Raw genomic sequence first — 25072 nt, 5'->3', positions numbered from 1 at the left:
ACTGAAAATATAAAAGGATAACTAATTGAGTGATATTCTACCATTATATATTTTCACCCAAGTAAGCCGTCCTGATGGAGAAGATGTTAGCTCTAGACGAAGATGAACAAGATTGTGTTGTCACTACCAATGTCGTCTACAAAGAGGTTTCAATAATGTGTAAATATAATCGATAATATTATTTTTTTTAAATGAAAAAAATTGCTATATATCTAGACAATATATATATATATATATATCTTCCATACAAATGAATATGGATAGCAATTCATTTCTATAACTGAGTTGTTAGAGAACAAGCACATTTACCTAATGTATGAAAATACTAAACAATGATAAATAAAATCTTCAAAATTATAGGACCGCATCCGTACATCTAGACATTAGCTATTAATTTGAGCAATTATTTGCACAAATTCAAGCAATGATAACATCAAAATATATAAACGATTCAAATCATATCTTTAAGTGCACTATATAATATTTGACGTTCTAATTTAAATAATTATTTATCGATTCATATATTCTTAATATATTACAACATATTCATTCCGTGCATCGCACGGGTGCAAATACTAGTAATAATAATAATAAAGAATTAAATACGATGTCAGTTATTCATTTAACTAGGCCTGTGCACAACCCGACCCACCCGTTCAAACCGACCGACCCGACGACCGAGAGAGACCAACCCGGAATGACCCGAACCCGACTCTCATTACCCGATCCGCCATGCAATACGGCGTCGGTTTAGAAGGTTCGGGTGGGGTATACAATTTTGCCAACCGACCCGTCCGAATACCCGAACTATGCTAGGGTTCCCTAAGGCTTTGTATTAAACGGCGACGTTCCATCAATGTATATATATATTCCTTCCAACACTTGGTCTTCATTATCTCATCTGCGCAGCTAACCTAGGGTTTGAGATCTGAGATCGCATCTCTCATTCTCTCGACTCTCAACTCTCTCAGACTCTCACTCTCTCAGTCTCTCAGACTCTCAGAGTCTCACTCTCTCAGAGACTCAGAGTCTCAGACTCTCAGTCTCTCAGAGTCTCAGTTCTCTCAAGACTCATCAGTCATCTCTGATTCTGTAAATCCGTAAGGTAAATCTCTAATCTCTTAATCTCTAATATCTTAGTCTCTATTTCTCTAATCTCTAATCTCTTACAGTCTTACTCTCTAATCTGTAATCTCTAAATCTCTAATCTCTTAATCTCTATTGTCTAATCTCAGGGTTCTCAGAATCGAAGCGTTGCAATCTCTAATCTCTAATCTCTTACTCTCTGTCTCTGTCTCTCTGAGAGTCTAAGTGGTGGAAGCCGTGGTGAACTGGTGATTAGAAGCCCTTGTTCTCCGGGGATTATTTGGGAGAAATCAAGTAAATCGTAAACCCTAGTTTATATTAAGAAAATGTTTGTGACTTTGTGTTATATTATATCATTATGATGATATGTGGTGAATATTTTGAGAAAGCAGTGTGAAATCGAAAACCCTAGTTTTATATATCTTCATTTATGTGAGATACTGAGATGTATTGTGTTCTGTCTTTTCTACAATGAGTCTGTGATGAATATTTGGTGATATATTCATATATTATGCTATTTGTTGGTGGAAGCCTTTTACAAACTAATTTCTAAGTGTTGATTTTGTGAAATCTGAATTTTATTCCATGCAAATTTGTAATCTACCAATCCGAGTTAAAGGCTAAAATGTGAAATCTCCAGTGTGTGAATTTCCATTTATTGGTGGAAGCCCTTAACTCAAATCCAGATAATGATGATCTGGACTGAGTTCCTGAATCTGGATTTGTTTGTATAATTGTATATGTTATTATGTCTATCAGTTTATGGATGTATGACCCTTAATTGCTAATTGTTAAATCTGGAAAAATGATGACACAAACTACTATGTCCATGTGTCTGATTCTGGATATCTTTGTATGTTTAATTGTTTATTATGTAATTTATGTGGTAGTTTTAGTGTTAATGTGTTATGTCACACTCACACAAACTGAAAAGTGAAAACTGGTACCCATCTTTGTAGATGGAAAGTGCCACTCAAATGACTCAATCTGGACTTCCACCCTCAACTGAGGAGGGGCCTGGAGGAGTAACCCAAGGCACTGAGACAAATGCTCCTCAGCAGCCTGAGGTTAATCCTGCTGTTCCTGCACAGAAGAGGAAGAATGTGGAGTCTAGATCTAAGGTCTGGGAACATTTTGAAAAGATATATGATTCTGAAAACAAAGTAGTAAAGGGGAAATGTATATACTGTGCTAAAGTCTATCACTGTGAGAGTAAAAAGCATGATACTACCTCTTTAAGAAATCATATGTTGGCTTGTCTAAAAAATCCACATTCTAAGGAGATTAGGCAGTCACTGCTTACTTTCACTGCTATGACAACATTTGATACTCAAGGGGGTGGGGGTTCTGAAGGGGTTGTTGGGGAGTTAGGGACTTGGATTTTCAATCAGGAAGCCATTAGGAGGGCATTATGTGAGATGATAATTATTGATGAGCTTCCATTTAGGTTTGTGGAGGGGCAAGGTTTTAAAAGGTTTATTTTGGTTGCTTGCCATAGATTTTGTATACCTTCTAGGTGGACAATTTCAAGGGACATTTACCAAATTTACCTTGATGAAAGATTAAACCTCAAGAAGCTGTTTAGACTTAACACTCAAAGGGTCAGTTTGACAACTGATACCTGGACCTCTGTGCAGAGGATCAATTATATGTGCATTACAGCCCATTTCATAGATGATCAGTGGAAGCTGAATAAGAAAATCATATCCTTTGTCCCTATTTCTTCTCACAAGGGTGAGCATATAGCCAAGGCATTAGAGAGTTGTTTGATTGACTGGGGGATTAGGGATGTTTTTTCTGTCACTGTTGATAATGCTTCTTCCAATGATACTGCTATTAGTTTTTTTAAGTCCAAATTGTTGTCATGGGGTGCAACCACTGTTAGGAGTAAGTACATTCACATGAGGTGCATAGCCCACATTTTAAACTTGGTGGTCCAGGATGGGTTAAGGTTTGCAGATAGTTCTATTAAGAAGGTGAGGGATTCTGTTAGATGGATGAGGAACTCACCTGCAAGACTCAAAAAATTCAGAGATCTTGCAGAACTGCTTGGGGTGGAAGTCAAAAGTTCTTTACAACTAGATGTTCCAACAAGATGGAACAGCACCTACATGATGCTTAGCACTGCCATACAATACAAGGCTATGTTTGATGCATATTCATTGAATGAGCCCTCATTTGTTGCTGATCTGGGTGATTCTGTCCCTTCTTTTCTTGACTGGACTTCTGTTGAATGCTTGGTAGTTCTGTTGAAAGGGTTTTATGAGATGACAATTAGAATCTCTGGTTCTCTATATGTCACCTCTAACAGTTTCTTCAGTGAGATATCTGATTTGAGTTGCATGTTGAGTAGCATGATTGTTGCTGGTAGTGCTACAGAGGTAATAATTTTATATTTTTATCATTTTCAGTGGTTAATCTGATTATTTATGATTTTGTGTATGGTTGTTTGTATTTAATTCAATGTTTTCTTAGGTTATGGGATCCCAAATGAAAAATAAATTTGAAAAGTATTGGGGAGATCCTGAAAAAATGAATTCCTTGATCTTCTTTGCAAATATCTTGGACCCAAGAGATAAGTTGGAATATATGCCATACCAGTTTGAGGAACTGTATGGTAAAGAGAATGGGAAGAAGTGTTTAGAGAATGTCCAAGCTGCCATGGTAGAATTGTTTGGTGACTATGCAGCAACCTACTCTGTCAATGTGCAACAATCATCTTCTGATTCATCTTCTGGTAGCCAACCAGATGTGCCTCCTGTCCAGTCTCATGCCACAATTGGTAGACCTCAAAATATGTTAAAGAACAAACTAAAAAGGCAAAAATTGGAGGCTAGTGGAAGCTATAAAGAAACAGAACTTCAGGTTTATTTAAGTGAAAAAATTGTGGAGGACACTCCTGACTTTGATATCCTTAGGTGGTGGAAGCTAAATAGTGAGAGGTTTCCTACTCTCTCCAAAATGGCAAGGGATATCCTAGCAGTTCCTATTTCCACTGTTGCCTCAGAAAGTACATTTAGTACTAGTGGGAGGGTTTTAGATGCATTTAGGAGTTCTTTAACTCCTAAAATTGTGGAGGCCTTAGTATGTGCACAAGACTGGATGAGGTTACCAAATCAACCAGTTAAGGTTGAGGAAAATATTGATGATGTTGAAAAGCTTGAACAAGGTAATTTCTTTAAATGTTACATTCTGTTTTTTAAATCTTTAACTTTGCATTTCAAATTAAAATTCTAACTTTGCACTTTGCACTTTGCAGATTTGGCTACTGGAGTAAGTCGATTTGGTACCACAGGATCTGGTGCTGCTGGTTTTCCCCTTCCTACCATTCCTGTAATGTTTTATTTACACTTACTTTTGATTTTAATTCCAATTGTTGGATTTGTTGCTGCCTATGGATTAATGGCTTGGTAATTAACTAACAATTCAATTGTTGGATTTGTTGCTGCCTATGATAAGTATGAGTGTATGACCCCAGCAGTATAGCCTTACTGCCTATATGAATGTCATCTCATGATTCTCATCTGGACATCTGGTAATAACAGTCACTCTACCTTAGTCCCTTATTCTCAAATCTCAAGTGCTCAGTAATCAGTATGTTATTTCTCTTTAGTCTTTACTGATTTGGCTATGATGATGCTTCCACCATTGTCTGAAATGGTTTTGGGATGGTATGTTGCTCATTAGTTTTGGTTTGCATAATTGCATTCCAATACTAAAAGTAGCAATTTGCCCATAATCTTACTTTGACATGAAAACATAGCAATCTGAGCCTTCCATAGTTAAATTTTTCTGCCCAACAGCCCCAATCCCCAAAGTATTTAATATGTTATATTTAACTTGTACAGGAAGATCAAGAAAGCTGAACTGCTGAAGGCTGAATAGACAATACATTATGATTATTGTATTTTTGTTCACAGGAAGATGTTGATTGGTGCAGTTGCAGTTTGCTGAATGCTCAATTGCTGAATAGATAATACATTATGCTTATTTTTTGTTATCAGTTTATCATGATTGATGATTCAATGACTTTGTTTATCATTTTGTATTTTTGTCATTTGTAAGTACTAAGTAGTTGTAACTAACTAAGTAAGTACTTTGACAGTTTGACTGTTTGACAGTTTGAAATCCATGATATGAAATTTTACTTAGTTTTTTTTTTTAAAAAAATTGTTGAATATGAAATCCGAACAAACCCGAAGTTACATCCGAACCGTCCGATATCCGAACCAACTTAACCCGAATGGAGTATAGTACAAAAAAAAGTCGGATAGGATATTAATTTAGAAAACCGAAATCCGAACGGGTGGACTAGTCCGACACCCGAACCGTCCGAACCCGAACTGTGCACATGCCTACATTTAACTGATGTCATATACGGAGTAGTATTTTATTTCTTTTTCTTTATTTTATAGGCATACAACGTCAACTCTGTAGTAGCGCGATCTATTAGTCGTTATGCGTTGGACCTGTGTCCAGCATGCTTGCTGGACACAGGTAACAGTGCTGTTAGGCACTGATATTTCCTTTTTTTTTTAAAAAAAAATTTCAGACGGCTTCGTTATAGGATTATATGTTTATAATTTTATTACTATATTATTAATAACTGTACATTCATAACTCCATAATTGTATGTTTATAAATCTATAACTGTACATTCATAACTCCATAACTGTACATTCATAACTCCATAATTGTACATTCATAATTTTCGAAGCTCTATGTTCACAATTTTAGAGCTCTATGTTCATAATTTTATCACTATATGTTCATAATTGTAAGTTCATAATGTTAGAGCTCTTTGTTCATAATTCGATCAATAACTGTACATTCATAATTCCATAACTGTAGATTCATAATCTCATAACTGTAGATTCATAACTCCATAACTGTAGATTTATAACTCCATAACTGTACATTCATAATCTTCGAAGCTCTATATTCACAATTTTAAAGCTCCATGGTCATAATTTTATCACTATATATGTTCATAATTGTAAGTTCATAATGTTAAAGCTCTGTGATCATAATTTCATAATTGCATAACTGTACATTCATAACGGCATAACTGTACATTCATAATCCAAAAAAAAAAAAAAAATAACGCCGTTAATGCCGTTAACGACAAAATGCGCGCGGTTTTTTTTTTTTAACTAAATGACGCATTTTTTTTGAAAAACGACGTCGTTTTGGGTCCGTGTCCACAGTTCACTGTGGACACGGGTCCAGGGCATAATTTGCCGCGATCTATTTGCAAAATTGTTATGAACTTTTGAAAAAGTTCTCTTCATGGGCTAGGCTGAAGCATACTAAAAATTTCTCCCTTAGGCCCAAATATTGTAGACAAATGCTATATTGGAAGTTTGGCCCCAAGCTGTACATTTAGCATGACTGGAAAAAAAAATTATAGAATCAGTGTACTCCCTGTCATGGGAGGTCTTGCAAATCATGGAAGGGCTCACAATGCCATTGGGTTGCTCAAAGAAATGAAAAAGACCAATGTTAAACCAAATGAGATCACATTATCGGCCTGTAGACATGAGGCTGTAGAGCTGGGCCATCCTGGCCCGGCCCGTGTTTTACCAAAATAGGTCGGGCAGGTCATTTTCTAAACAGGTTGGGATTATGAAACCCAACCTGTCGTCTGGCGGGCTAATGGGCTAGCCCTCCAGTCCGTACTATTTTTTTAAAAAAAATCATTTATTAAAATTAACAAATACACAAAATTAGTCAATTACACTTACAAAATTGTACAATCCTGGCCCAACCAGGGTTTACCAAAACGGGTCGGGCAGGCCGTTTTCTAAACAGGTTGGGATTATGAAACCCAACTTGTCGTCTGGCGGTCAGTCCTCCAGTTCGTACTATTTTTTTTTCAAATCATTTATTAAAATTAACAAATATGCAAAATTAGTCAACTACACTTACAAATTGTACAATTTGTAGCTTTGTAATTAGATTACAATAATAATCTAACATTCTAATTTATAGCAAATTAATAATATATGGTTTATATCAATTATCAAACAAAATTGTAGTTAGTACATTAAATTTTACACAAATATTTACACAATTAAACAAAATTACTAAATTACAGTACTAAATTAGTACATAAAAATTTAAAAATGTTCCAATTCTTCCAAGTTCAAACACAAAATTCAACATTCAAATTTCAAAGTTTCAACTTCCAAAGTTTCCAACACAATAGTGACAATACTCAACAATCAACAATCAAAGTTTTCAAGTTCCAATCGATCAAAAGTCCAAAAGAAGCCAAACACTCAAAACATAATTTAAAATGTTATACAGATGCTCACAGAGTCACAGACTCACAGTAAGCAGTAAGCAACTAAGCATGTAAGACACTAATCACATTATAACTAACATAGTAACATTTTAACAACAAATCAGTTACTCAACAACAATAATAATAAGTAACTAATTACTAAATACTTACTAAATATTGTTTAGTGTTTACCTAGAGCTAGAGCTACTGCCGGTCTGCCGAATGGAGAAGGGAGAAGGGAGACCGGAGACGCCGAGAAGGGAGAACAGAGAAGGGAGACCGGAGCACCTACTGTCGAACGCCGAGTACGGAGTAAGGAGAAAGGAGACCTGGGCTTGCGCCGCTTGCCGTAGCCGAGTTCGAGTACCGTCGCCGAGTACGTCACAGACGGCATTAGAGAATTAGGTTGTCGGTTGTCGCGGACGACATTAATGATTAAGGAATTAGGAATTTAGCATTTAGGATTTAGGGCACAAACACAGTACGCAGAGTGCAGACGGAGACTTAGGAGAATATAATGTTAATTTCATGGAAATGAATATAAGAAAATAAAATAAAAATTTAAATTACATTTGTTAGATAATAATAAAATTTATAGGAATTGAAAGGAAAAAATTAAAATATTCTTTGGTAAGAATAATAATACAATAATCATCATCAAAGATAATGCTATAACTTTTTTTCTTCTTTTCTATTCATTACAAAATTGGAATTTATAGGATGAGATGTATGAATTTCAATCCTACAAATAGAGAAAATTACAATTACAATTCTATAAAATTGTAATTATATCTAATCAAACAATGTAATTGTGCTTCGCAAAAATGTAGGTTGCAGTTAAATTATAACTACATTTAACCAAATGTCTTGTTAGAAAATTAAGAGTTTTTAGTTATAGACTTTTATGCTTTGACAAAAATTTGTGTGAGACCGTCTCACAGGTCACAATCCGTGAGACGGGTCGGATCTTTGATTAATGTGGTCAAAGATCCAATTCATACTTATTCTTTTACGCTTTACTATAAAAATTGTTTCCATTATTTAGTTAGTAGAAAAGAAATTATTGAGAATATTGACTCCGTTATTTGGTTGGGTTAGAATTGTAAAGACTAAAATATAACTACACAATGATAATGATAATAAAAGTAATAAGGGTAAAATTGTCCAATCATGTGATACTTTATTTCCAACTTTAAAAAAAAAAACAAAATATCACACCTTCGTCTTGAAAAACTTTTTCCTCAAAAATAAAAATAAAAAAATCTTGTAGAAAAAGTTTTCCATGAACCAAACGGATGGAAATGTCTTTTTTTTTTTCTTCTCAAATTTAAGGAAAACTTTTTCCTTGAAAAACTTTTGTTAATCTAAAAAAAAAACATGCTTGAAACTGGCCTCAAGAAACCATTAACTATATAAATTTCAAACATTTAGTTTATATTACAAATGTAATTGCAATTTGTGTGTGGGTGTGAGAATGTATTAAAGTGATTTTGTGTTCATAGTGTTTGTCAAAGTAAGTTACTATTCCAACTGTCATCAATATTTGGTTTGGTTTCAAGTTTCAACCATACTTATACATTTATTTTATTGACAATTATAATCAATCTTGACTATATTATCTTGCATTTGTAAACTTAGAATTGCTTATTTAAAAACGAAAATTTAACATTCAATTATCTATGCATGAACAATTCCAATATAATCTTGCATTGATATACTTTAAAGTACTTAATTAAAAAAAAAAAACATTGGACATTATCTCAATCGCGCAATGTGCGTAAAAATCTAGTAATACAATAATCATCATCAAAGATAATGTTATAACTTTTTTTCTTCTTTTCTATTCATTACAAAATTGGAATTCATAGAATGAGCTGTATGAATTTCAATCCTACAAATAGAGAAAATTACAATTCTATAAAATTGTAATTGCATTTAATCAAACAATGTAATTGTGTTTCACAAAAATATAGGTTGCAGTTAAATTATAACTACATTTAACCAAATGTCTTGTTAGAAAATTAGGAGTTTTTAGTTATAGACTTTAATGCTTTGGCAAAAATTTGTTTGAGACCGTCTCACGGATTGTCCGTGAGATGAGTCGGGTCTTTGATTAATGTGGTTAAAGATCCAATTCATTAATCAAAGGTTCAGTCTCACACAAGTGTTACTCTTATTCTTTTAGGCTTTACTATAAAAATTGTTTCCATTATTTGGTTAGTAAAAAAGAAATTATTGAAAATATTGACTCCGTTATTTGGTTGGGTTAAAATGGTAAAGACTAAAATATAACTACACAATGATAATGATAATAAAAGTAATAAGGACAAAATTGTCCAATCATGTGATACTTTATTTCCAACTTTCATAAAAAACAAAATATCACACCATCGTTTTGAATAACTTTTTCCTCAAAAATAAAATAAAAAAATCCTGTAAAAAAAATTTTCCATGAATCAAACGGATGGAAATGTCTTTTTTTTTTCTTCTCAAATTTAAAGAAAACTTTTTCCTTGAAAAACTTTTGTTAATCTCAACAATTAACATGCTTGAAACTGGCCTCAAGCAACCATTAACTATATAAATTTCAAACATTTAGTTTATATTACAAATGTAATTGCAATTTGTGTGTGGGTGTGAGAATGTATTAAAGTGATTTTGTGTTCATAGTGTTTGTCAAAGTAAGTTACTATTCCAACTGTCATCAATACCATCAAAGCTAGAAGATGAAGTGAATAGTACTTCCTCAGCCATCTGAATGATATTCTCAATCTCCCTCACCACCTCCCCCATTGAAGGCCTCTCCGCTGCAGATTCTCGTACACAACTCATGGCCAAGTTCATAAACTTCTGCAGGCCCTTAAGGTTTGTACAAGGTGTGAGAATCACATCTATCACCTGATCAAGTTTTCTACTATTGCTTTGATCATCCATTGCTTCAGACACCACTTTCACTATATGGTTTCCTCGTTCTATAGGAGGTTTTGCAGTTATGAGCTCCAACAGGACCACTCCGAAGCTGTATACATCGCTTCTATCTGTTAGCTGCTGAGTCATGTAGTATTCAGGGTCGAGGTATCCCTAAACATACACAGAATTCAAAAATGTGAATCATCTGAAGCATATTTTAACTAGGGAATGCATATATAATTTTATTTTGTAAAGTTTTTGTGGATGGTTATGTTATGCTCACAAATGTGCCTTTGACTTGAGTGCTGACATGGCCCTTGTCAGAATCTCCCAAAAGTTTTGAAATGCCAAAATCTGCAACTTCAGCATTCAAATTATCATCCAACAAAATGTTACTGGACTTAACATCTCTGTGTATGATAGGAGGATCAGCGAGCTCGTGTAAATAAGCCAACCCTCTGGCAGCATCAAGGGCTATTTTCAGTCTCCTCGTCCAATTTAATTGAAAACCAGACTTTCCTGTATGCACATTATCACACACTTTTTAGTATAAGCACCACTTAGCACTTCTGTTTCACTTGAAATTACAGACAGATGCAATGTTCAAGTACATTAAAGAATCAGAAAATTGATTTACCTGAAAGGCTTTCCCTTAGAGTACCATTTGGAATGTACTCATAAACAAGCATTTGTTCACCTTGCTCATAACAGAACCCCACAAGGTTGACTACATTCTTATGGTGAATTCTGGACAGAAGCTCAATTTCTGTTTTGAACTCTAATGCTCCCTGCAATGATCCCTGCTGAGCTCGTTTGATGGCAACTAACTCCCCTGGGGCAAGAAGTCCTCTATAGACCTGTCAATGATACACATGAGTCTGAAGTCTGAACATATATATATATATATATATATATATATATATATATATATATATATATGGGCACGCTCAGGTGAGAACGGGCGCCCCGGAGAGAAATAAGAACCACTTGCAGTTGTCCACATGTCTAAATCGACACGATATATATATATATATATATATATATATATATATATATATATATATATATATATCCGAGTTCAAGTGCGGCAACCTCCCTAGGTGCGACAGTGCGTCCAGATCTGGTCATTGGATGAGCTTAGATCAATGGCTCAAAATCAATAAAAGGGAAAAAAAGTTACAGCGGCATTCTGGTAATTCCCTGTAATGACTGGTACATTTAGATATGCTTGATGGTGCTTTGAGTCCAAATGTACCGCCAAGCATTTTCATGTGCACCACAAACTTGCACTTTGTGGTGCACCATAGATCACTACTAAATGATCCACATATAAGCACTTAACACACCACATACAAGCACTTAATGCACCACAGGGATATACTTTCTGCAAGAAATTACAAAAACGTCACCACGTTTTTTCCCATTTTCATGCTCATCGAGTGGACTAAATCTGTCCGCACCGTCACACCTGGAGGGGCTGCCATATTTGATTCAAAATATATATATATATATATATATATATATATATATATATATATATATATATATATATATATATATATATAGATAGATAGATAGATAGAGAGAGAGAGAGAAGGGGGGGGAAGGGTTCAGGTGCAGGTATAGCTTCCCGTGCGGTTGACGCACCTTAAGTTTCAACTACTACTCACCTTAAGCACAAAACTCACGCACCTTAAGAACACAAACCACGCACCTAAGGTTTTAAAATGACGCACATTAAGTTTCAACAACTCACGCAACTTAAGCATACAAATCACGCACCTTAAGCTTCAAGTTGACGCACCTTAAGCTTCAATAACTACTCACCTTAAAGCACACAAACCACACACCATAAGTACAAAAATCACGCATCTTAAAGCACAAAAATCACGCACCTTAAGTTTCAACAACTACTCACCTGCATACAACCCATGCACCTTAAGCACAAAAACCATGCACCGTAAGAAAGAAAATCACGCACCTTAAAATTGACCTAGATGCAAAAATTATCAAATTGCCACTGCGTTTCTTTTTAATTTTGGTAATCATGGACGTTGATTTAAGCAAGATCAATGGCTCAAATTTAACCGCACAACCACACGAGAACTGAGAATAAGCGCCTAGGAGAGAATAAGAACCATTTACCACTGTCCACGTGTACAGATCAACGAATCAGATGTAATTTAAAAAAAACGACGCGGTAGCATTTTCGTAAATAACTCAAACTTTGGTGCAAGTACATGTGTTATAAGTGTAAGTAACTGGTGCACCTTTGCAAGTAAAATGTGCAAATAAAATCACTTACAAGTGCAACTAATTTACCTGATTAACATTCGTGCACCTAGATGCAACTAATTATAATGTTAGATGCAACTAGTTATAACGTTAGGTGCAACTAATTATAACGTTAGGTGCAACTAGTATTGATGCTTAGTGTAAATTTTACTTGCACCTGTAATACATTTTACTTGCACTTGTAATACATTTTACTTGCACTTCTATCTGAACACGTGGACGGATGTCATGCGTTCTGAGTTCTCTTTTGGGAGCACCGTTCGCACCTGAACACATTCATATATATATATATATATATATATGGAAGGGTTCAGGTGCGAGTATAGCTTCCCGTGCGGTTGTGCTTGTGCAGTTGACTCAAAAAGATGCACCTTAAGAACACAAACGACGCACCTAAGGTTCTAAAATGACGCACCTTAAACATACAAATCATGCACCTTAAGAAGGAAAACAACACACCTTAAGAAGAAAAACCACGCACCTTAAGTTTCAACACTGACGCACCTTAAACACACAAACCACGCACCTAAGCAACTGCACAACCGCACCTAAGAAGGCCAACAGCACGGGAACCCATTTCTATATATATATATATATATATATATATATATATATATATATTCAGCTTAAAATTATATATAACTCACAGAATGTCAATAATCCAGTTACAATGCATTAGAATGCCTTCATAACTAGGGACTTTTGTATATAGGAAAGCAGAGATAACATTAAATTAGTGAAGAAACATATATAATTAAATATATATGTCAGGATTCCTCGCAAGGAAGGACAAAATCAAGAAAAGCAATCTGTATATATAGCTGACCAGGGTTAAGGCTTGGAATAGTGAGCATTTGCAGTACCTTCCCATAACCCCCATATCCAATGCAATTGGTATCTGAAAAGTTGTCTGTGCATTTCCGTATCATTTCAAATGAGAACCACCTTACTCCTTTAAGTTGTGGAATGCTACCACTCTTATCACCATCCCAAGAGGCTGCATGTATGTGTGTTGTAGACATGTTAAAATAAAGATGAAGATCCAAAAGTCTACAAGCTAGAGAGTAAGTCTTCCTTGATTGAGAATTAATCTTTACCAAAAGGGTCGCTCTTTTTAGTAGCTCTTTTTGCCCTTGACCTCTGGAGAAAAGCATAGATTGCAGAACATACAATTAACATGAACAAAACAGAAGCGCCTACTGAGACGCCAACAATGATGCTGGTATGTGATGACTTGTTCACTCCTGTTATAAGGGAAAGTAAATTTCAGATTCAAGTAAACTAGAAATATTACAATGTGGCTCTGGTATTTGTCTATTACCTCCAAAACAGCAATAATCATCAGCAATATACAAGTATGGTCCATATTGTTGAAGCGGGAAATCTTGATAGTTTAACAGGAAACCGATATCCGAAACTTCAGTTCTGTTGAAAGTATCTTTCCTAAAAGGACAGACTTTCACTCTGAACTGGAGGTATGAATAAACATCAATGGTTGGATCAGTAACACAAACTGAATCCACAGGTAATTCACTGGATAGGAATGCAGACATCAAAGAGTCATCAAGGGTTGTATAATAAGTCCAGTTCTCAAAGTTTGAGAAGGAATAGGAAAAGAAGTGCAGAGTTCCAGTTTGAGGATATGAACACATGCAAGTAGGACTTCGTATTTTGCCTGAATCACAATCTTGGGCAGCAGAACAGGAATTTAGTGACAACAATGGATTGTTGTTCTTCTGGATAAAACAATATTTCTCTGTTGCTTTATTTCCCCTGCAAATGGGATTCCCACTAAGCCTGCAAGAAGTAAATAGATATTACCTTCCAAGGAAATGAAAATGAAGTCGGGGATTATAAAGCAAAGGTTTACAATATGGTAAGCAATATTGAATATTGATCAATCTGAAAACTACAATTTAATTTGTTGGTAAAAAGTGAAAAGATCAGCAAGCTATTTAATATTCTTTCTTACATTATCTCCATATTATATCCAGTTCCCTGTTTAAAATCTGAGATGAAATTATTTTGCAAATCAAGGGTCAAATTTTTGTTGTAGTTGCTGCCTATGTCCAATGTTCCATAAAGATTGTTGTTGGATAACACTCTGTTAAAAATAAAAAATATGTCAGATTCCTGAATAATCACCCAATAAATCATTGCTTTTCACAGAGACACATATCTCAATTCTCAAAAATGAAATTCTTTTTTCTTAACAAAAATGACACTTACATTGTCTCCAATTGAGGAAGGCTTAAGACATCAGGTGGGATTGACCCTTTAAGATTTGTGTTCACCATGTATCTGTCATATTGCATTTAAAAAATACATCTTACAATTCACAAAAGAGGATTGCAGCCACATATATCTAGCCAATTTACAAGTAGTACAAAAACGTACACAATATTTGATTAAAAAATGCAAAGGGTATGAAACTTTGTTACTTCATCCAAATCTACATTGAACATGGGTATGTTCAATCAATATTGCACACTTCATCTGGATGAGGATTACATACTGAATTTTAGTTGGATAAGACCTATAACTTCAGCTTTTTATCTTTTCTTCTTCTTTTTTTTTTTTTTTTTTTTTTTTCATTAAAGAAAGGGGTACAAGCAAAAAAAAGATCATATATTGAATATCTGCAGTATGCCTAATTAACATGTTACAAAAATCCCGCCCAGGCACCGATTAATCGGCGCCTAGGCGCCGGCCAGCCGCCTAGCGTATCACCATAATCGGTGGTCTAGGCGGCCGCCTAGGCGCTGAAGGCACTGACTAGGTCGCCTAGTCAGTCGATTAGCTATTGTTCCCTTCTTTTTTAAATGGGTTATTTCACACAAAACGACATCGTTTTGAGTGAAAGAAATAATCCTAAATTGTTCAAACTCTAGATGTTTTTTAGGTTAATATTTAATATTTTAGTATTAACTATTAAAGTATTAAATAGTTTATAATTATCAAGTCTTAAAAAATTTAAACAAATTTTTAAAAAATAAAAAAATACATGGGCGCCTAGGCGCCCAATTAATCACCGCCTAGCCACCCTAGGCATTAGGCGCCCCCCGAACGCCCGAGGAGTGCCTAGCGATTTTTTCAACTATGCTAATTAATGACTTGAATAGAAAGAGCAAAAGAGAGTATTTTTCATGTCACACACACACTGCTGACAGAGAGACTACATTGTCGTTAACGACAGAAGGCTTAAAAACCATGGTGGAACCTCTGAGGCGTTAAAACTATTATTGCTCAGTTCCCTGCAAAATCAGCGGAGCAAACTGGTTTAGAGAATAATATCTAGTTGCATTAACACATACAAACAGGGAAGCATTTTCTTTAGCCTCTATTTTCATAAGCATTTTTTAAATAAAAAATTCTGTTTTACAAATGATGCTGCAAAATTGAGAGTTGGAAGACCAAACAACTTACAAATAGTAAAGGTTATTCATCCCTGTTAGGTTGGGAGTAGGTCCTGTCAGAATGTTAATAGACAAGTACCTGGAAAAAAAAAAAAAAAAAAAAAAAGAAGGAACAAAAACCAAAGGAAACAAAGAAACATAATTACATGTTACCAAAAATAAGACTAAATGCAAATAAATCCATAATTTTCTCCTCAATGTGCTTACAGCTCATGTAAATTCATAAGGTTGTTAAGGTTGTCCGGAATAGATCCATTTAGTAAATTTGAATCCAGTCTTCTGTTTTGAACAAACCATTCAGAGGACAATAATGTCAAAAGCTGAGGAAAACATACACAAGTATAGCATTTGCAGCTAAGGCAGAGATACTCACACAACTTCTAAAGTCTGCACAAGTCCTAGAGTTTGAGGTATTTCACCACTCAGTTGATTGTGATCAAGAATCCTACTCATGACAAAAGAGCAACATTCTTCATGATAGTGCTACACACACACACACATACACACACAAACACATGTATGTATGTATCCTCAATTAAAATGCATTCATAAACACTCCAATACTCACATTCAAGTTGGATGTAACAAAAACCATATATAGTTTTGAGAACATATATAAAATAATGTCTTGCTTATCTGGCACATACTTACACATGTTTTAGCATCACTAAATGATTGAAGAGTTCCGGAAGGATGGTGCCAGAGAGCTTATTCTTGGCTAAATGGCTGCATGAGAAGTATAGCCAACCTTAATATAATTACTACAAAGATAAGAGGAAGACAAAAGACCTTATTATATCATAAAGTTTTTGAAGAGATGACTTACAAGTGTTCGAGACTGAATAACTGGTCCAAACCAGGTTGCATGTGATTAGAGACTGGGATAGTACCAGTAAGTTCATTATCGCTCAAATCTAACCATGAAAGCGTAGACAAGTTTCCTATTGAATGTGGGATTGACCCATTGAAGCTGTTAGAAGCCAGAGATCTGCACAAAGGCAGTAAAAATTAAATAAATAAATAAATTTTCAGAAAGTTAAATGAGAATAGGGTTCAAGAAAACTACAGTATTAAACATGTAAATCATTTTAAAACTCAATGAAAAACATAATGAAACATGTGATCCCAATACTTAGTAGTGTTGGAGAAAATGAAAGGATCCTTTGAACTAATATTCAATTAAGAAGTAAGAACCCCATACTCATAAACTTTGAGCTAAAATATTGCATTAAAATACTTCAAAATTCTATTGATATTCTTACAAATAAACCAGCCGCTGCAGGGATCCAATTGAATCTGGAATTGGACCAAAGAAACTGCAACCAACTAACATTCTGCATTAAGAAGCAAGAGAACTATTACTTCATACTTCATATCAATTGTAAGCATAGAAGCTGTATTAAGTCCTATTTGACAAATTTCTTACAAGATTCTAAGCTTCTTCAATTTTCCAATCGAAGATGGTAAAGTTCCTTTTAGACCAATGTTGTTTGATAGATCCCTGCACGAAGAATCTAATATTCACCAACTCATCTATGTCTCCAGATAGAACATAATAGAATTGTATAATAATAAGTTACTCCCTCCGTCCCATTTTATGTATCTAGTTCGGTTAACGAGGCTTGACTGAAGTTATTTTTAATTTAATTTTTCATAAAATTAAGTTTAGTATTAGTATACAAAATTTATATATTTAGAAACTACACTAAAAGTACTACTAAACACAAAAAATCAAATTTAAAAATAACTAAAAAATACTAAAGAAAATAAACAAAGAAGAAAGAGTTAGTTTGACCAATGAATAGTAAGTACGACATATAAAATGGACAGAGGGAGTACAATGCAGGGACATACAAGAAATCAGAATGGAAGACTTACAAGGTGTTCAACCATGACAACCCATCTATGCCTCCAGATAGCCGACCACTCAGACTCATGCTTGATAACTTTCTACAATTATGAATAACTGCATCAGCTCTTAATGTTATTGGACTTAAATTAATACATAAGAGGTAAAAGGGAACTTTCTTACATTGAAACCACATGTGAATCAAAGCATTTAATCCCATCCCAGTGGTCCCCACAAGGATCTGAACCATCCCAATTGGGTGGTACATTCTCCCACTCAGTCTTGAGAGAGTTTAGAGCAGCAACTGAAAATCAAAGTGGAGTTTTTTTCTTCACATCAAAATGAATTAAAGAATGGAAAATTCACAGAAAAAGTTATGAAACCAGCTCAGAAAACACAGGATTTAATGCAAAAACAGAATCACAACTCCAATAGCACTCAAAGTGTGCGATACCACTGGCATAATGGCATCTGATAACTGAAATTACTGGAAATTTTCACCGGGGTAGAAATATCCATGATTCCATTCAAATAATAATTTCACCCCAATTAGTAAACACACACTAAAATTCACAAATAAGACATGGTTAAATGCTAGAGCGTTAGACATCCCTAGACCTAGAAATTAATTCACAGAGAAATGATTGAGAAGTCACAGAAGTTATAATGCTAGAGCGTTAGACATCCCTAAACCTAGACAGAATAAGAGGTTGCTAATTGAAAACCCTCATATCAAAATATCCAACAATCGCATATTCACATGGACATTATACTGCAAAAACTCAAAAAGTAACTAGTCTATTCTGTTACAGACCTGCAAATGAGCTCTAAAAAACACAGAACAGAATTTGGGGATAAAGGAAAGAAGGAGTTAAAGAGGAAGAAGAATGGAGGTAAAGAAGATAGATTAGGGTTTATCTCTTTCGAAAGAAATGTCCAGAAGCATAATAATCCTCCAAAAACCAAAAACCTTACAATAAATATCAAAAACAAGTCAGAACAAATCAGAAATATCCTAACCAACTCCCCTTTTCACGCTGAGCATTTTGTACTGTGTTTGTATCCAAACGGCGTCGTTGAGGAGGTTTTCAACTTCTTCCAACGGCTAGCTTCAAACGACGACGTTTAGCTCTTCTCCGCAACGGCTCCAACGACTCCCCTTCATACGCCGTCGTTTAGATAAGTGACTTGTTTATTCGAATTAACCCAAAACGACAGCGTTTTGGTCCTTGACTTTTGATTTAAAGCTGTCTTCTGCAAACTGCTTTCCTGCCTGATCTTTCTCCTTGCTATTAGCCTTCATCAATGGGGTTTCACCTTCTAGAATCATGACATATTCATAATGAATTATAGAAGAAGTCCCAATTCCACACCAAAAACTCTAACAGCATATTTGGTTCCCGTAATGGATCTTGATCTTGAATGAATAAGAATGTTAATAATAAAGAATAGAATAGAATAGAGATTTTATCCATTATTTAGTTTGTTAAAAGAATAGACTCGGTTGCTCGGGAGGGATTATTCTTTCAGGACTAAGCATGGTTACAATAACTGCTTGGCACTAATCCGACAATAGAGAAATATCTAGAGCCTAGACAATATAGGCTAGTGCCTACGGGGCTAACTAAAAAAAATAAAAATAGTGCATGTGTGTGGTGTATATATATGTCATATATATATATAATGAAAAAAAATTAGTAAGGCCGAGCTCACTGGGTTAACTCGATCGAAATAGACGAGTTAACTAGATCGAGTTAGGCATTAAGCGGCCGAGTCAACCAAGTTAGGCGGGGGCCTAGACCGATTTTTACAATAGTGGGAGCAAGTGCGTGGCCACGTATTTTGTATTATATTTTTAAATTTTAATTTTTTATTTTTCGATTTTAATTTATTTTTAAAATTTGTAATTGTATTAATTGTTGGTATATTTAGTATTTAAAATTTTGTATTTGCTTTCAAATATTAATTTGTTCCGTAGATGATTTCGAATGCGAATTTTAATTTATGAAATTATATTTTGATTAGTTTATGAAATTATATTTTATAATTAAAATCTATTTTATTTCCTTATTCAAATTTATTTTTAAAAAATTGTAATTATAATTATAATTATAAAAGTGAAATTATTAATTATAGAAAAGTGAATAAAATAATATATATATATATATATATATATATATATATATATATATATATATATAGAGAGAGAGAGAGAGAGAGAGAGTGAGTGAGTGAGTGAGTGGAGTGTAGGCCTACAAAAAGGTGACAAAAAATGAAAAAGAATTGGAGAAAAAGAGCAATTTTACCTGTCCCATTTTCAACTCCGGGTCATGCTTTGAGTGTTTAATATAAGAGGATGGATGATAATTTTTATCCCTTTTTTTTTTTAATAAAATTTGAACACTTAGGAGTTATACCCTATGGAGTCCATCTATCATTTTCGGGAGAAAAAAAAATAAGGAAGGAGATTATGCATTGATGCGTAGGAATTGGATCTACAAAATGGAGAGATAAAGAGAAAAGGGTTGGAGATGCCTTAATTACGAGAAACAATAAATTATAGGTAAAGTTTTATTATTGATCAATCATTTCTACAAAGTGCATGAACATGTGTATATATAAAATACAAGAGATAGTCGTAGTTATAGTATAACCAATAAAAATAGAGTTACATTAAAACCTAGTTATATGTAGAGTTTTCCTCCTAATTTCCTTTTTTCCAACTAAATGTCTGTAAGGTCAAAATAGAGTAAGAGAGATTTTTCAGAAAACTAAGGGGTGGGGGCAGGCCAGTTTTGGCTGTGTAAATTAAGAGCAGAAGTTTAGCAGGCTGATTAAACTAACATCTTTTGATTATATAGATGAGACTTGAGAGTGAGCAACTTACGATCACTTGTATTCGTGGATGCTGCTACAACCAAGATATGTATGAACACGGTCAACAAACGGAACCAGACTCTTGGGGTGATCATTGTTCCTCAACTCCGATCGATCTGCTTTCGTGGCAAAAAAAAAAGTTTTGCTTTTGGCAATCCCTCCTTCGCATTTCACACGCGCTGCATATTCCTGAAAGTCTCTCTCTTTCAATCTGGCAGGGCAAATTTCTTTTTGTTATTATGTCTGCATCTTTTGTTGACATTTTGCAACATTTTTGGGTGTTTGGTTAGTGATTGATCAACCAAAAATTAGTTGACTTGAACAAGTTTGACTATTTAATAATTGATTTAAATCTTATTAATATTACTAGTCTTTTCTATGCGCGATGCGTAAAAACATATGCCCAATATTTATATTTTTAAAAATAGTTAACAAATTTTTACTAATTATAACAATATTTATAAAACATTATATATTAGATTAATATAATAAATAAATTGTATTTCACTTAGATTAAAGAATATAAGAAAAGATATGGTAGATGCATGTGCATGGTAAAAGTAATGGAAAAGATAACGGAAGTTATAACGGAGTAAGGGTATTTTTGTCCAAAAAATTGTATAATACAACTCTAAAAGCACAATGTACAAAATGATTAGCATTAAAAACATGGACATAAATGAGGGGTATAACTTTGATTGAGACTTATTATGTTTTTAGATTATATTATATTATATTTTGATTTTGATGTGTGTTCAAATAATGATGTAAAAATAAATAGTAATAAATTAGTGACTTTCATTTATTAGATATTCATGAATTGACTGATCTATCACTAATTAAAAAATGAATTTAGTTATCAATCAAAAGATGTTACATTAAGGGTACGGTGTGTTTGGAAACTATGAAAATGACATTTGAAAAATATTTTCCATAAAATGAGTCATTTTTTAGAAAATATTTTTCTTTCTATTGTTTGGTTACATTTCAGAAAACTATCTTAAGGTTAGTGTGTTTGAATTATTTTACAGAAAATGAGCAGAATTGTATTAAAAATCAATATTATTTTTAAAAAGGTTTTTTTTTTTTTTTTTTTTTTTTTAAAGAGCAATGGTTTCATAAATAAATAAATTAATTAAAAAAAAAAAACAGGTTTCCGTAGCCGAAAACCAGAAAAGATTATGGTTTTCAACGGAAACTAGTAAATGGTTTTCGTTGGGAAACCAGTTAATCTGGTTTCCGTTGAGAACCAATATGGTTCCCAACAAAAACCAACGAAGATGATGGAGAATAGGAAAAAAAGTTACTTTGGGTTTTTCGGAAAATGATTTCCCCAAAAAAAGGGGAAGTCATGTTTCGAAAAAATGGACTTGTTTTCCATTTGACCGGAAATCAATTTCGATTAACCATCATGAAATTACTTTATTCGTGTATATAGTGTGTCTAATTATAATTCAGTATAACTATATTTAAGTATCGGTCTTATCGCTAACCCAGTATAGGTGTGGATGAACAGTTAGTGAACTAGAGATAAGACGAAGTACGGAAATTAACTCAAACAAACACGAAAGGCACACGATATTGTTTACCAAGTTCGATACAATAGTATCTACGTTTGGGGGGCCACCATCAGTGAGTCCAATCCGCTATCTCAACCAGTCAATCATACAGATGGCAAAGAGATCGCAATCTCAACCCAATGTGTTCTATACCTCACAAGGTAAGTATCCAATCTGATGAAGCTTATAGAGGATTATTGAGGCAGAGATCCATGCAATCAGCAGTCCAAAGAGTCCCTCATTTGGAGATCCACGTTATAGTTGTCCGTCTCACTAACTCATCCACCACTGCACCACATTTGTATGGAGTACGGTCCACAATTCAGCACTATGAAGAATGTCTTCTCAATAAGTCGCATTAGCTCTGAATATGAATGTATTGAGAAGAAGAAGATTCGGAGAATAAACTTTCAGTTGCACATAGAAGGAGCCTCTCGAATAGTGTAAAGTCTCTAGGCTTCAAGATCCTTCTATTATAAATAGGATCTTTGAATCTTGAATGACAAGTAATCTTCTAGGGTTTCCTTGTAGACAAAGATTACTTGCATGCCATGTCTCCGTTTTGGTAATTCTGACTTCATCAAGCATGGTTTCTAAAATCCTCAATATGGTAACTGTTCCGCCGGTCCTGAAGGAAAGTCGATGAAGATCACCAGCTAGTTTCCAAAATACGACTGGTGTAGGATCTGTTCTGTCAGAGTCTTCTTCAGTTTCTAAAATGTCTTATCTAATTTGCCATAATATAGCCAATCATAAAATAGAGTTTACAATATTAAACACTAACAAACTCCACATTGGTTTGGTATAAGACTTGTCCCTTCGTGAATTCCACAATTGACTAGGAAGCACGAGAGAGTGTCATACCAAGTTCTTGTCGCTTGTTTCAATCCATAAAAGGTGTTTTTCAGCTTGTAGACTTTATACAAACCTATTTCCGTTTGAAAACCTAGAGGTTGCTCCACATATACTTCTTCTTCAAGTAGACCATTGAGGAATACACTTTTAACATCCATTTGGAATACCTTGAAATCCTTGTATGCTGCAAAGGCTAAAAAGATTCGAATGGCCTCCAATCTGGCTACAGGAGTGAAGGTTTCATCAAAATCTATTCCTTCTTCCTGGCAGTAGCCTTTTGTAATGAGTTGAGCCTTATTCTTAACAACGAGTCGATCCCGGTCTTAAGCCCATAACCTAGAAAATGAGATATTTGTCAAATGACCTACGAGACTTTGTGAAGCAGGAGGTGGACACTTTACTAGCTGCAGGGCACATCCTAGAAGCTAAATATCCCAGCTGGCTGGCCAACGTGGTGTTAGTACCCAAGCTGCCTGCGTGGAGGATGTGTGTGGATTATATCGACCTCAACAAAGTGTGCCCAAAAGCCGGGCATGAAGGAAGTCGACCTCGCGGAGGGACGAGCGACGACCCACCGGCCAGTCTAAAACATCAAAGAAGCCCGACTCCCGGTCGACAGGGGGTTTTACGGGGGCTACCGCCGGTGAATCATGAGCTGTCGTCGGCGTAGAGATAGTGGCCGGAGGTGTGACAACCCAAAATTTAATTTTATAAATCCAATTTTAAGAAATTCCAAAATAGCCGTTTTCACTCCATTATTTTTTTTTTAAAAAAAAATAAATTGGTGTTTGAATAAATTATTTTGAGTTACATTTTAAATTTATTCAACACCGGAACTTATTTTAATTCCAAAATCCTAAACTTTCGGGTACTTCGTCTACCCAGTTTTAAACTGAGTAACCAATCTAAGTGAGACCGGGAGAAATCTGAACCAAGTGTTTGTTTAGAAATCATCTATGGAAAAATCTATTTTGACCCCAAACTATTTAAAATCACCTTTCTAGACTATGGTCCATGTTGCAAGGTGGACCAAAAGTTTTTCCTCCTTGTCTGATATTTCTAGAACAACCACCAAATTACCATCTTGCCCTCCACCAATCATTGAGTATCATCCTAGGGTTTTGCACCCTATAAAACTCACCTTATTCCCTCATTGATTCCCTGATCTCTTTCTTTGCCTCACCAAAGCTTTGTCTTCCAAGTAGAAAGAAGAACAACACAGTAAGTTTCATCATCCTTCTCCATTCAATCCTAGCCTTCCATTTCCCTTCTAGCTTTCATCCATTCTCTGAGGTTATAGTCTTAAGCTTTGTATGGTTTGTTTGGGGAGTTTAGGTGGTGAAGGAGGTGCTAGCTAAGTTGGGAGGATGAAGAGATCCAAGATAGGAGTGCAAGCTTCAAAGGTATAACCCCATGGACTCCCACTTAAGATTTTGGCTCTGTGAAGCCTTGTTTCTTAGGTAGAAATGAGTAGAAATGCTAGATTTTGATCTGTTTGAGCTAGAAAGTGATCTATTACTTGTCTATGATGTGTTGATAATGTTTTGGATGAGTTGGAATTGTCTGAGCTTTATTTGCATATGAAAGAAGATCATCTGGTGCACAGACAGTGTGCACCAGATAAAGTGACGGCACTAGCCAACGGCCCAACAAGGGGACCGTTGGCTAGAGCCGTGGCCGGCTGGGCCTAGGGCACGTCCTTAGGAGAGGGCCGTTGCCTAGGCCCCACAATCTAACGGCCTGAGGGGGCGGGCCATGCTGAGCCCCGCCCATGGTCCCTGAGTTATCTCTGTGCAGTGGCTGGGCCCTTGTGGCTCAGCTACGTGTTGTTTTGGACCAAGTGTCACGGGCCCTTGTGGCTCAGTACATCGGGGCCGTCTTGACGCACGTTTTGGCTTTGATTTCGTCGGATTTGGATTAGAAATGAGCATGTTATGAT

The 25072-nt window shown here is 34.9% G+C and overlaps 2 protein-coding genes and 1 long non-coding RNA gene across 11 annotated transcripts in view; 1 reads left to right on the top strand and 2 right to left on the bottom strand.

The window, feature by feature from the left end:
- The window catches only part of LOC109185597 (pentatricopeptide repeat-containing protein At2g20540), a 19617-nt gene extending 11803 nt beyond the window's left edge, over positions 1 to 7814 (bottom strand). For 2 of the 4 annotated variants that reach the window (XM_019335537.1, XM_019335538.1), the window contains exon 1: positions 7565 to 7814. The gene's annotated coding sequence lies outside the window, so the exon portion shown is untranslated. Of the gene's footprint in view, positions 1 to 2707; positions 2716 to 5588; positions 5593 to 7564 lie in introns of all 4 variants that reach the window. The other 2 variants (XM_019335540.1, XM_019335539.1) reach the window with 2 other exon arrangements.
- On the top strand, positions 1323 to 25072 carry LOC109185601. The gene is made up of 3 exons (XR_002054990.1): positions 1323 to 1414; positions 16420 to 16425; positions 25062 to 25072. It is a non-coding gene; the product is annotated as an uncharacterized LOC109185601 (long non-coding RNA).
- Positions 9913 to 25072, bottom strand: part of LOC109185596 (probable leucine-rich repeat receptor-like protein kinase At5g49770) — a 73727-nt gene continuing 58567 nt past the window's right edge. Inside the window, exons 1-19 of one of the 6 annotated variants that reach the window (XM_019335531.1) lie at positions 20730 to 20951; positions 18026 to 18146; positions 17872 to 17943; positions 17420 to 17494; positions 17256 to 17327; positions 16820 to 16981; positions 16645 to 16719; positions 16367 to 16438; positions 16201 to 16272; positions 16004 to 16072; positions 15757 to 15831; positions 14807 to 14878; positions 14550 to 14681; positions 13899 to 14374; positions 13675 to 13821; positions 13441 to 13574; positions 10920 to 11139; positions 10566 to 10801; positions 9913 to 10453 (exon numbers count right to left, since the gene is read on the bottom strand). In XM_019335531.1, coding sequence (XP_019191076.1) covers positions 10049 to 10453; positions 10566 to 10801; positions 10920 to 11139; positions 13441 to 13574; positions 13675 to 13821; positions 13899 to 14374; positions 14550 to 14681; positions 14807 to 14878; positions 15757 to 15831; positions 16004 to 16072; positions 16201 to 16272; positions 16367 to 16438; positions 16645 to 16719; positions 16820 to 16981; positions 17256 to 17327; positions 17420 to 17494; positions 17872 to 17943; positions 18026 to 18146; positions 20730 to 20814 — 2772 coding nt within the window. In that variant the 5' untranslated portion in view covers positions 20815 to 20951 and the 3' untranslated portion in view covers positions 9913 to 10048. Of the gene's footprint in view, positions 10454 to 10565; positions 10802 to 10919; positions 11140 to 13440; positions 13575 to 13674; positions 13822 to 13898; positions 14375 to 14549; positions 14682 to 14806; positions 14879 to 15756; positions 15832 to 16003; positions 16073 to 16200; positions 16273 to 16366; positions 16439 to 16644; positions 16720 to 16819; positions 16982 to 17255; positions 17328 to 17419; positions 17495 to 17871; positions 17960 to 18025; positions 18147 to 18269; positions 18447 to 20729; positions 20952 to 25072 lie in introns of those variants that run through there. The other 5 variants (XM_019335532.1, XM_019335534.1, XM_019335535.1 and 2 more) reach the window with 5 other exon arrangements.

The sequence above is a fragment of the Ipomoea nil genome, unplaced genomic scaffold (assembly GCF_001879475.1).
Source record: "Ipomoea nil cultivar Tokyo-kokei standard unplaced genomic scaffold, Asagao_1.1 scaffold1334, whole genome shotgun sequence".
Classification (NCBI taxonomy): Eukaryota; Viridiplantae; Streptophyta; class Magnoliopsida; order Solanales; family Convolvulaceae; genus Ipomoea; species Ipomoea nil.
This window is presented reverse-complemented; position numbering and strand designations above follow the sequence as displayed.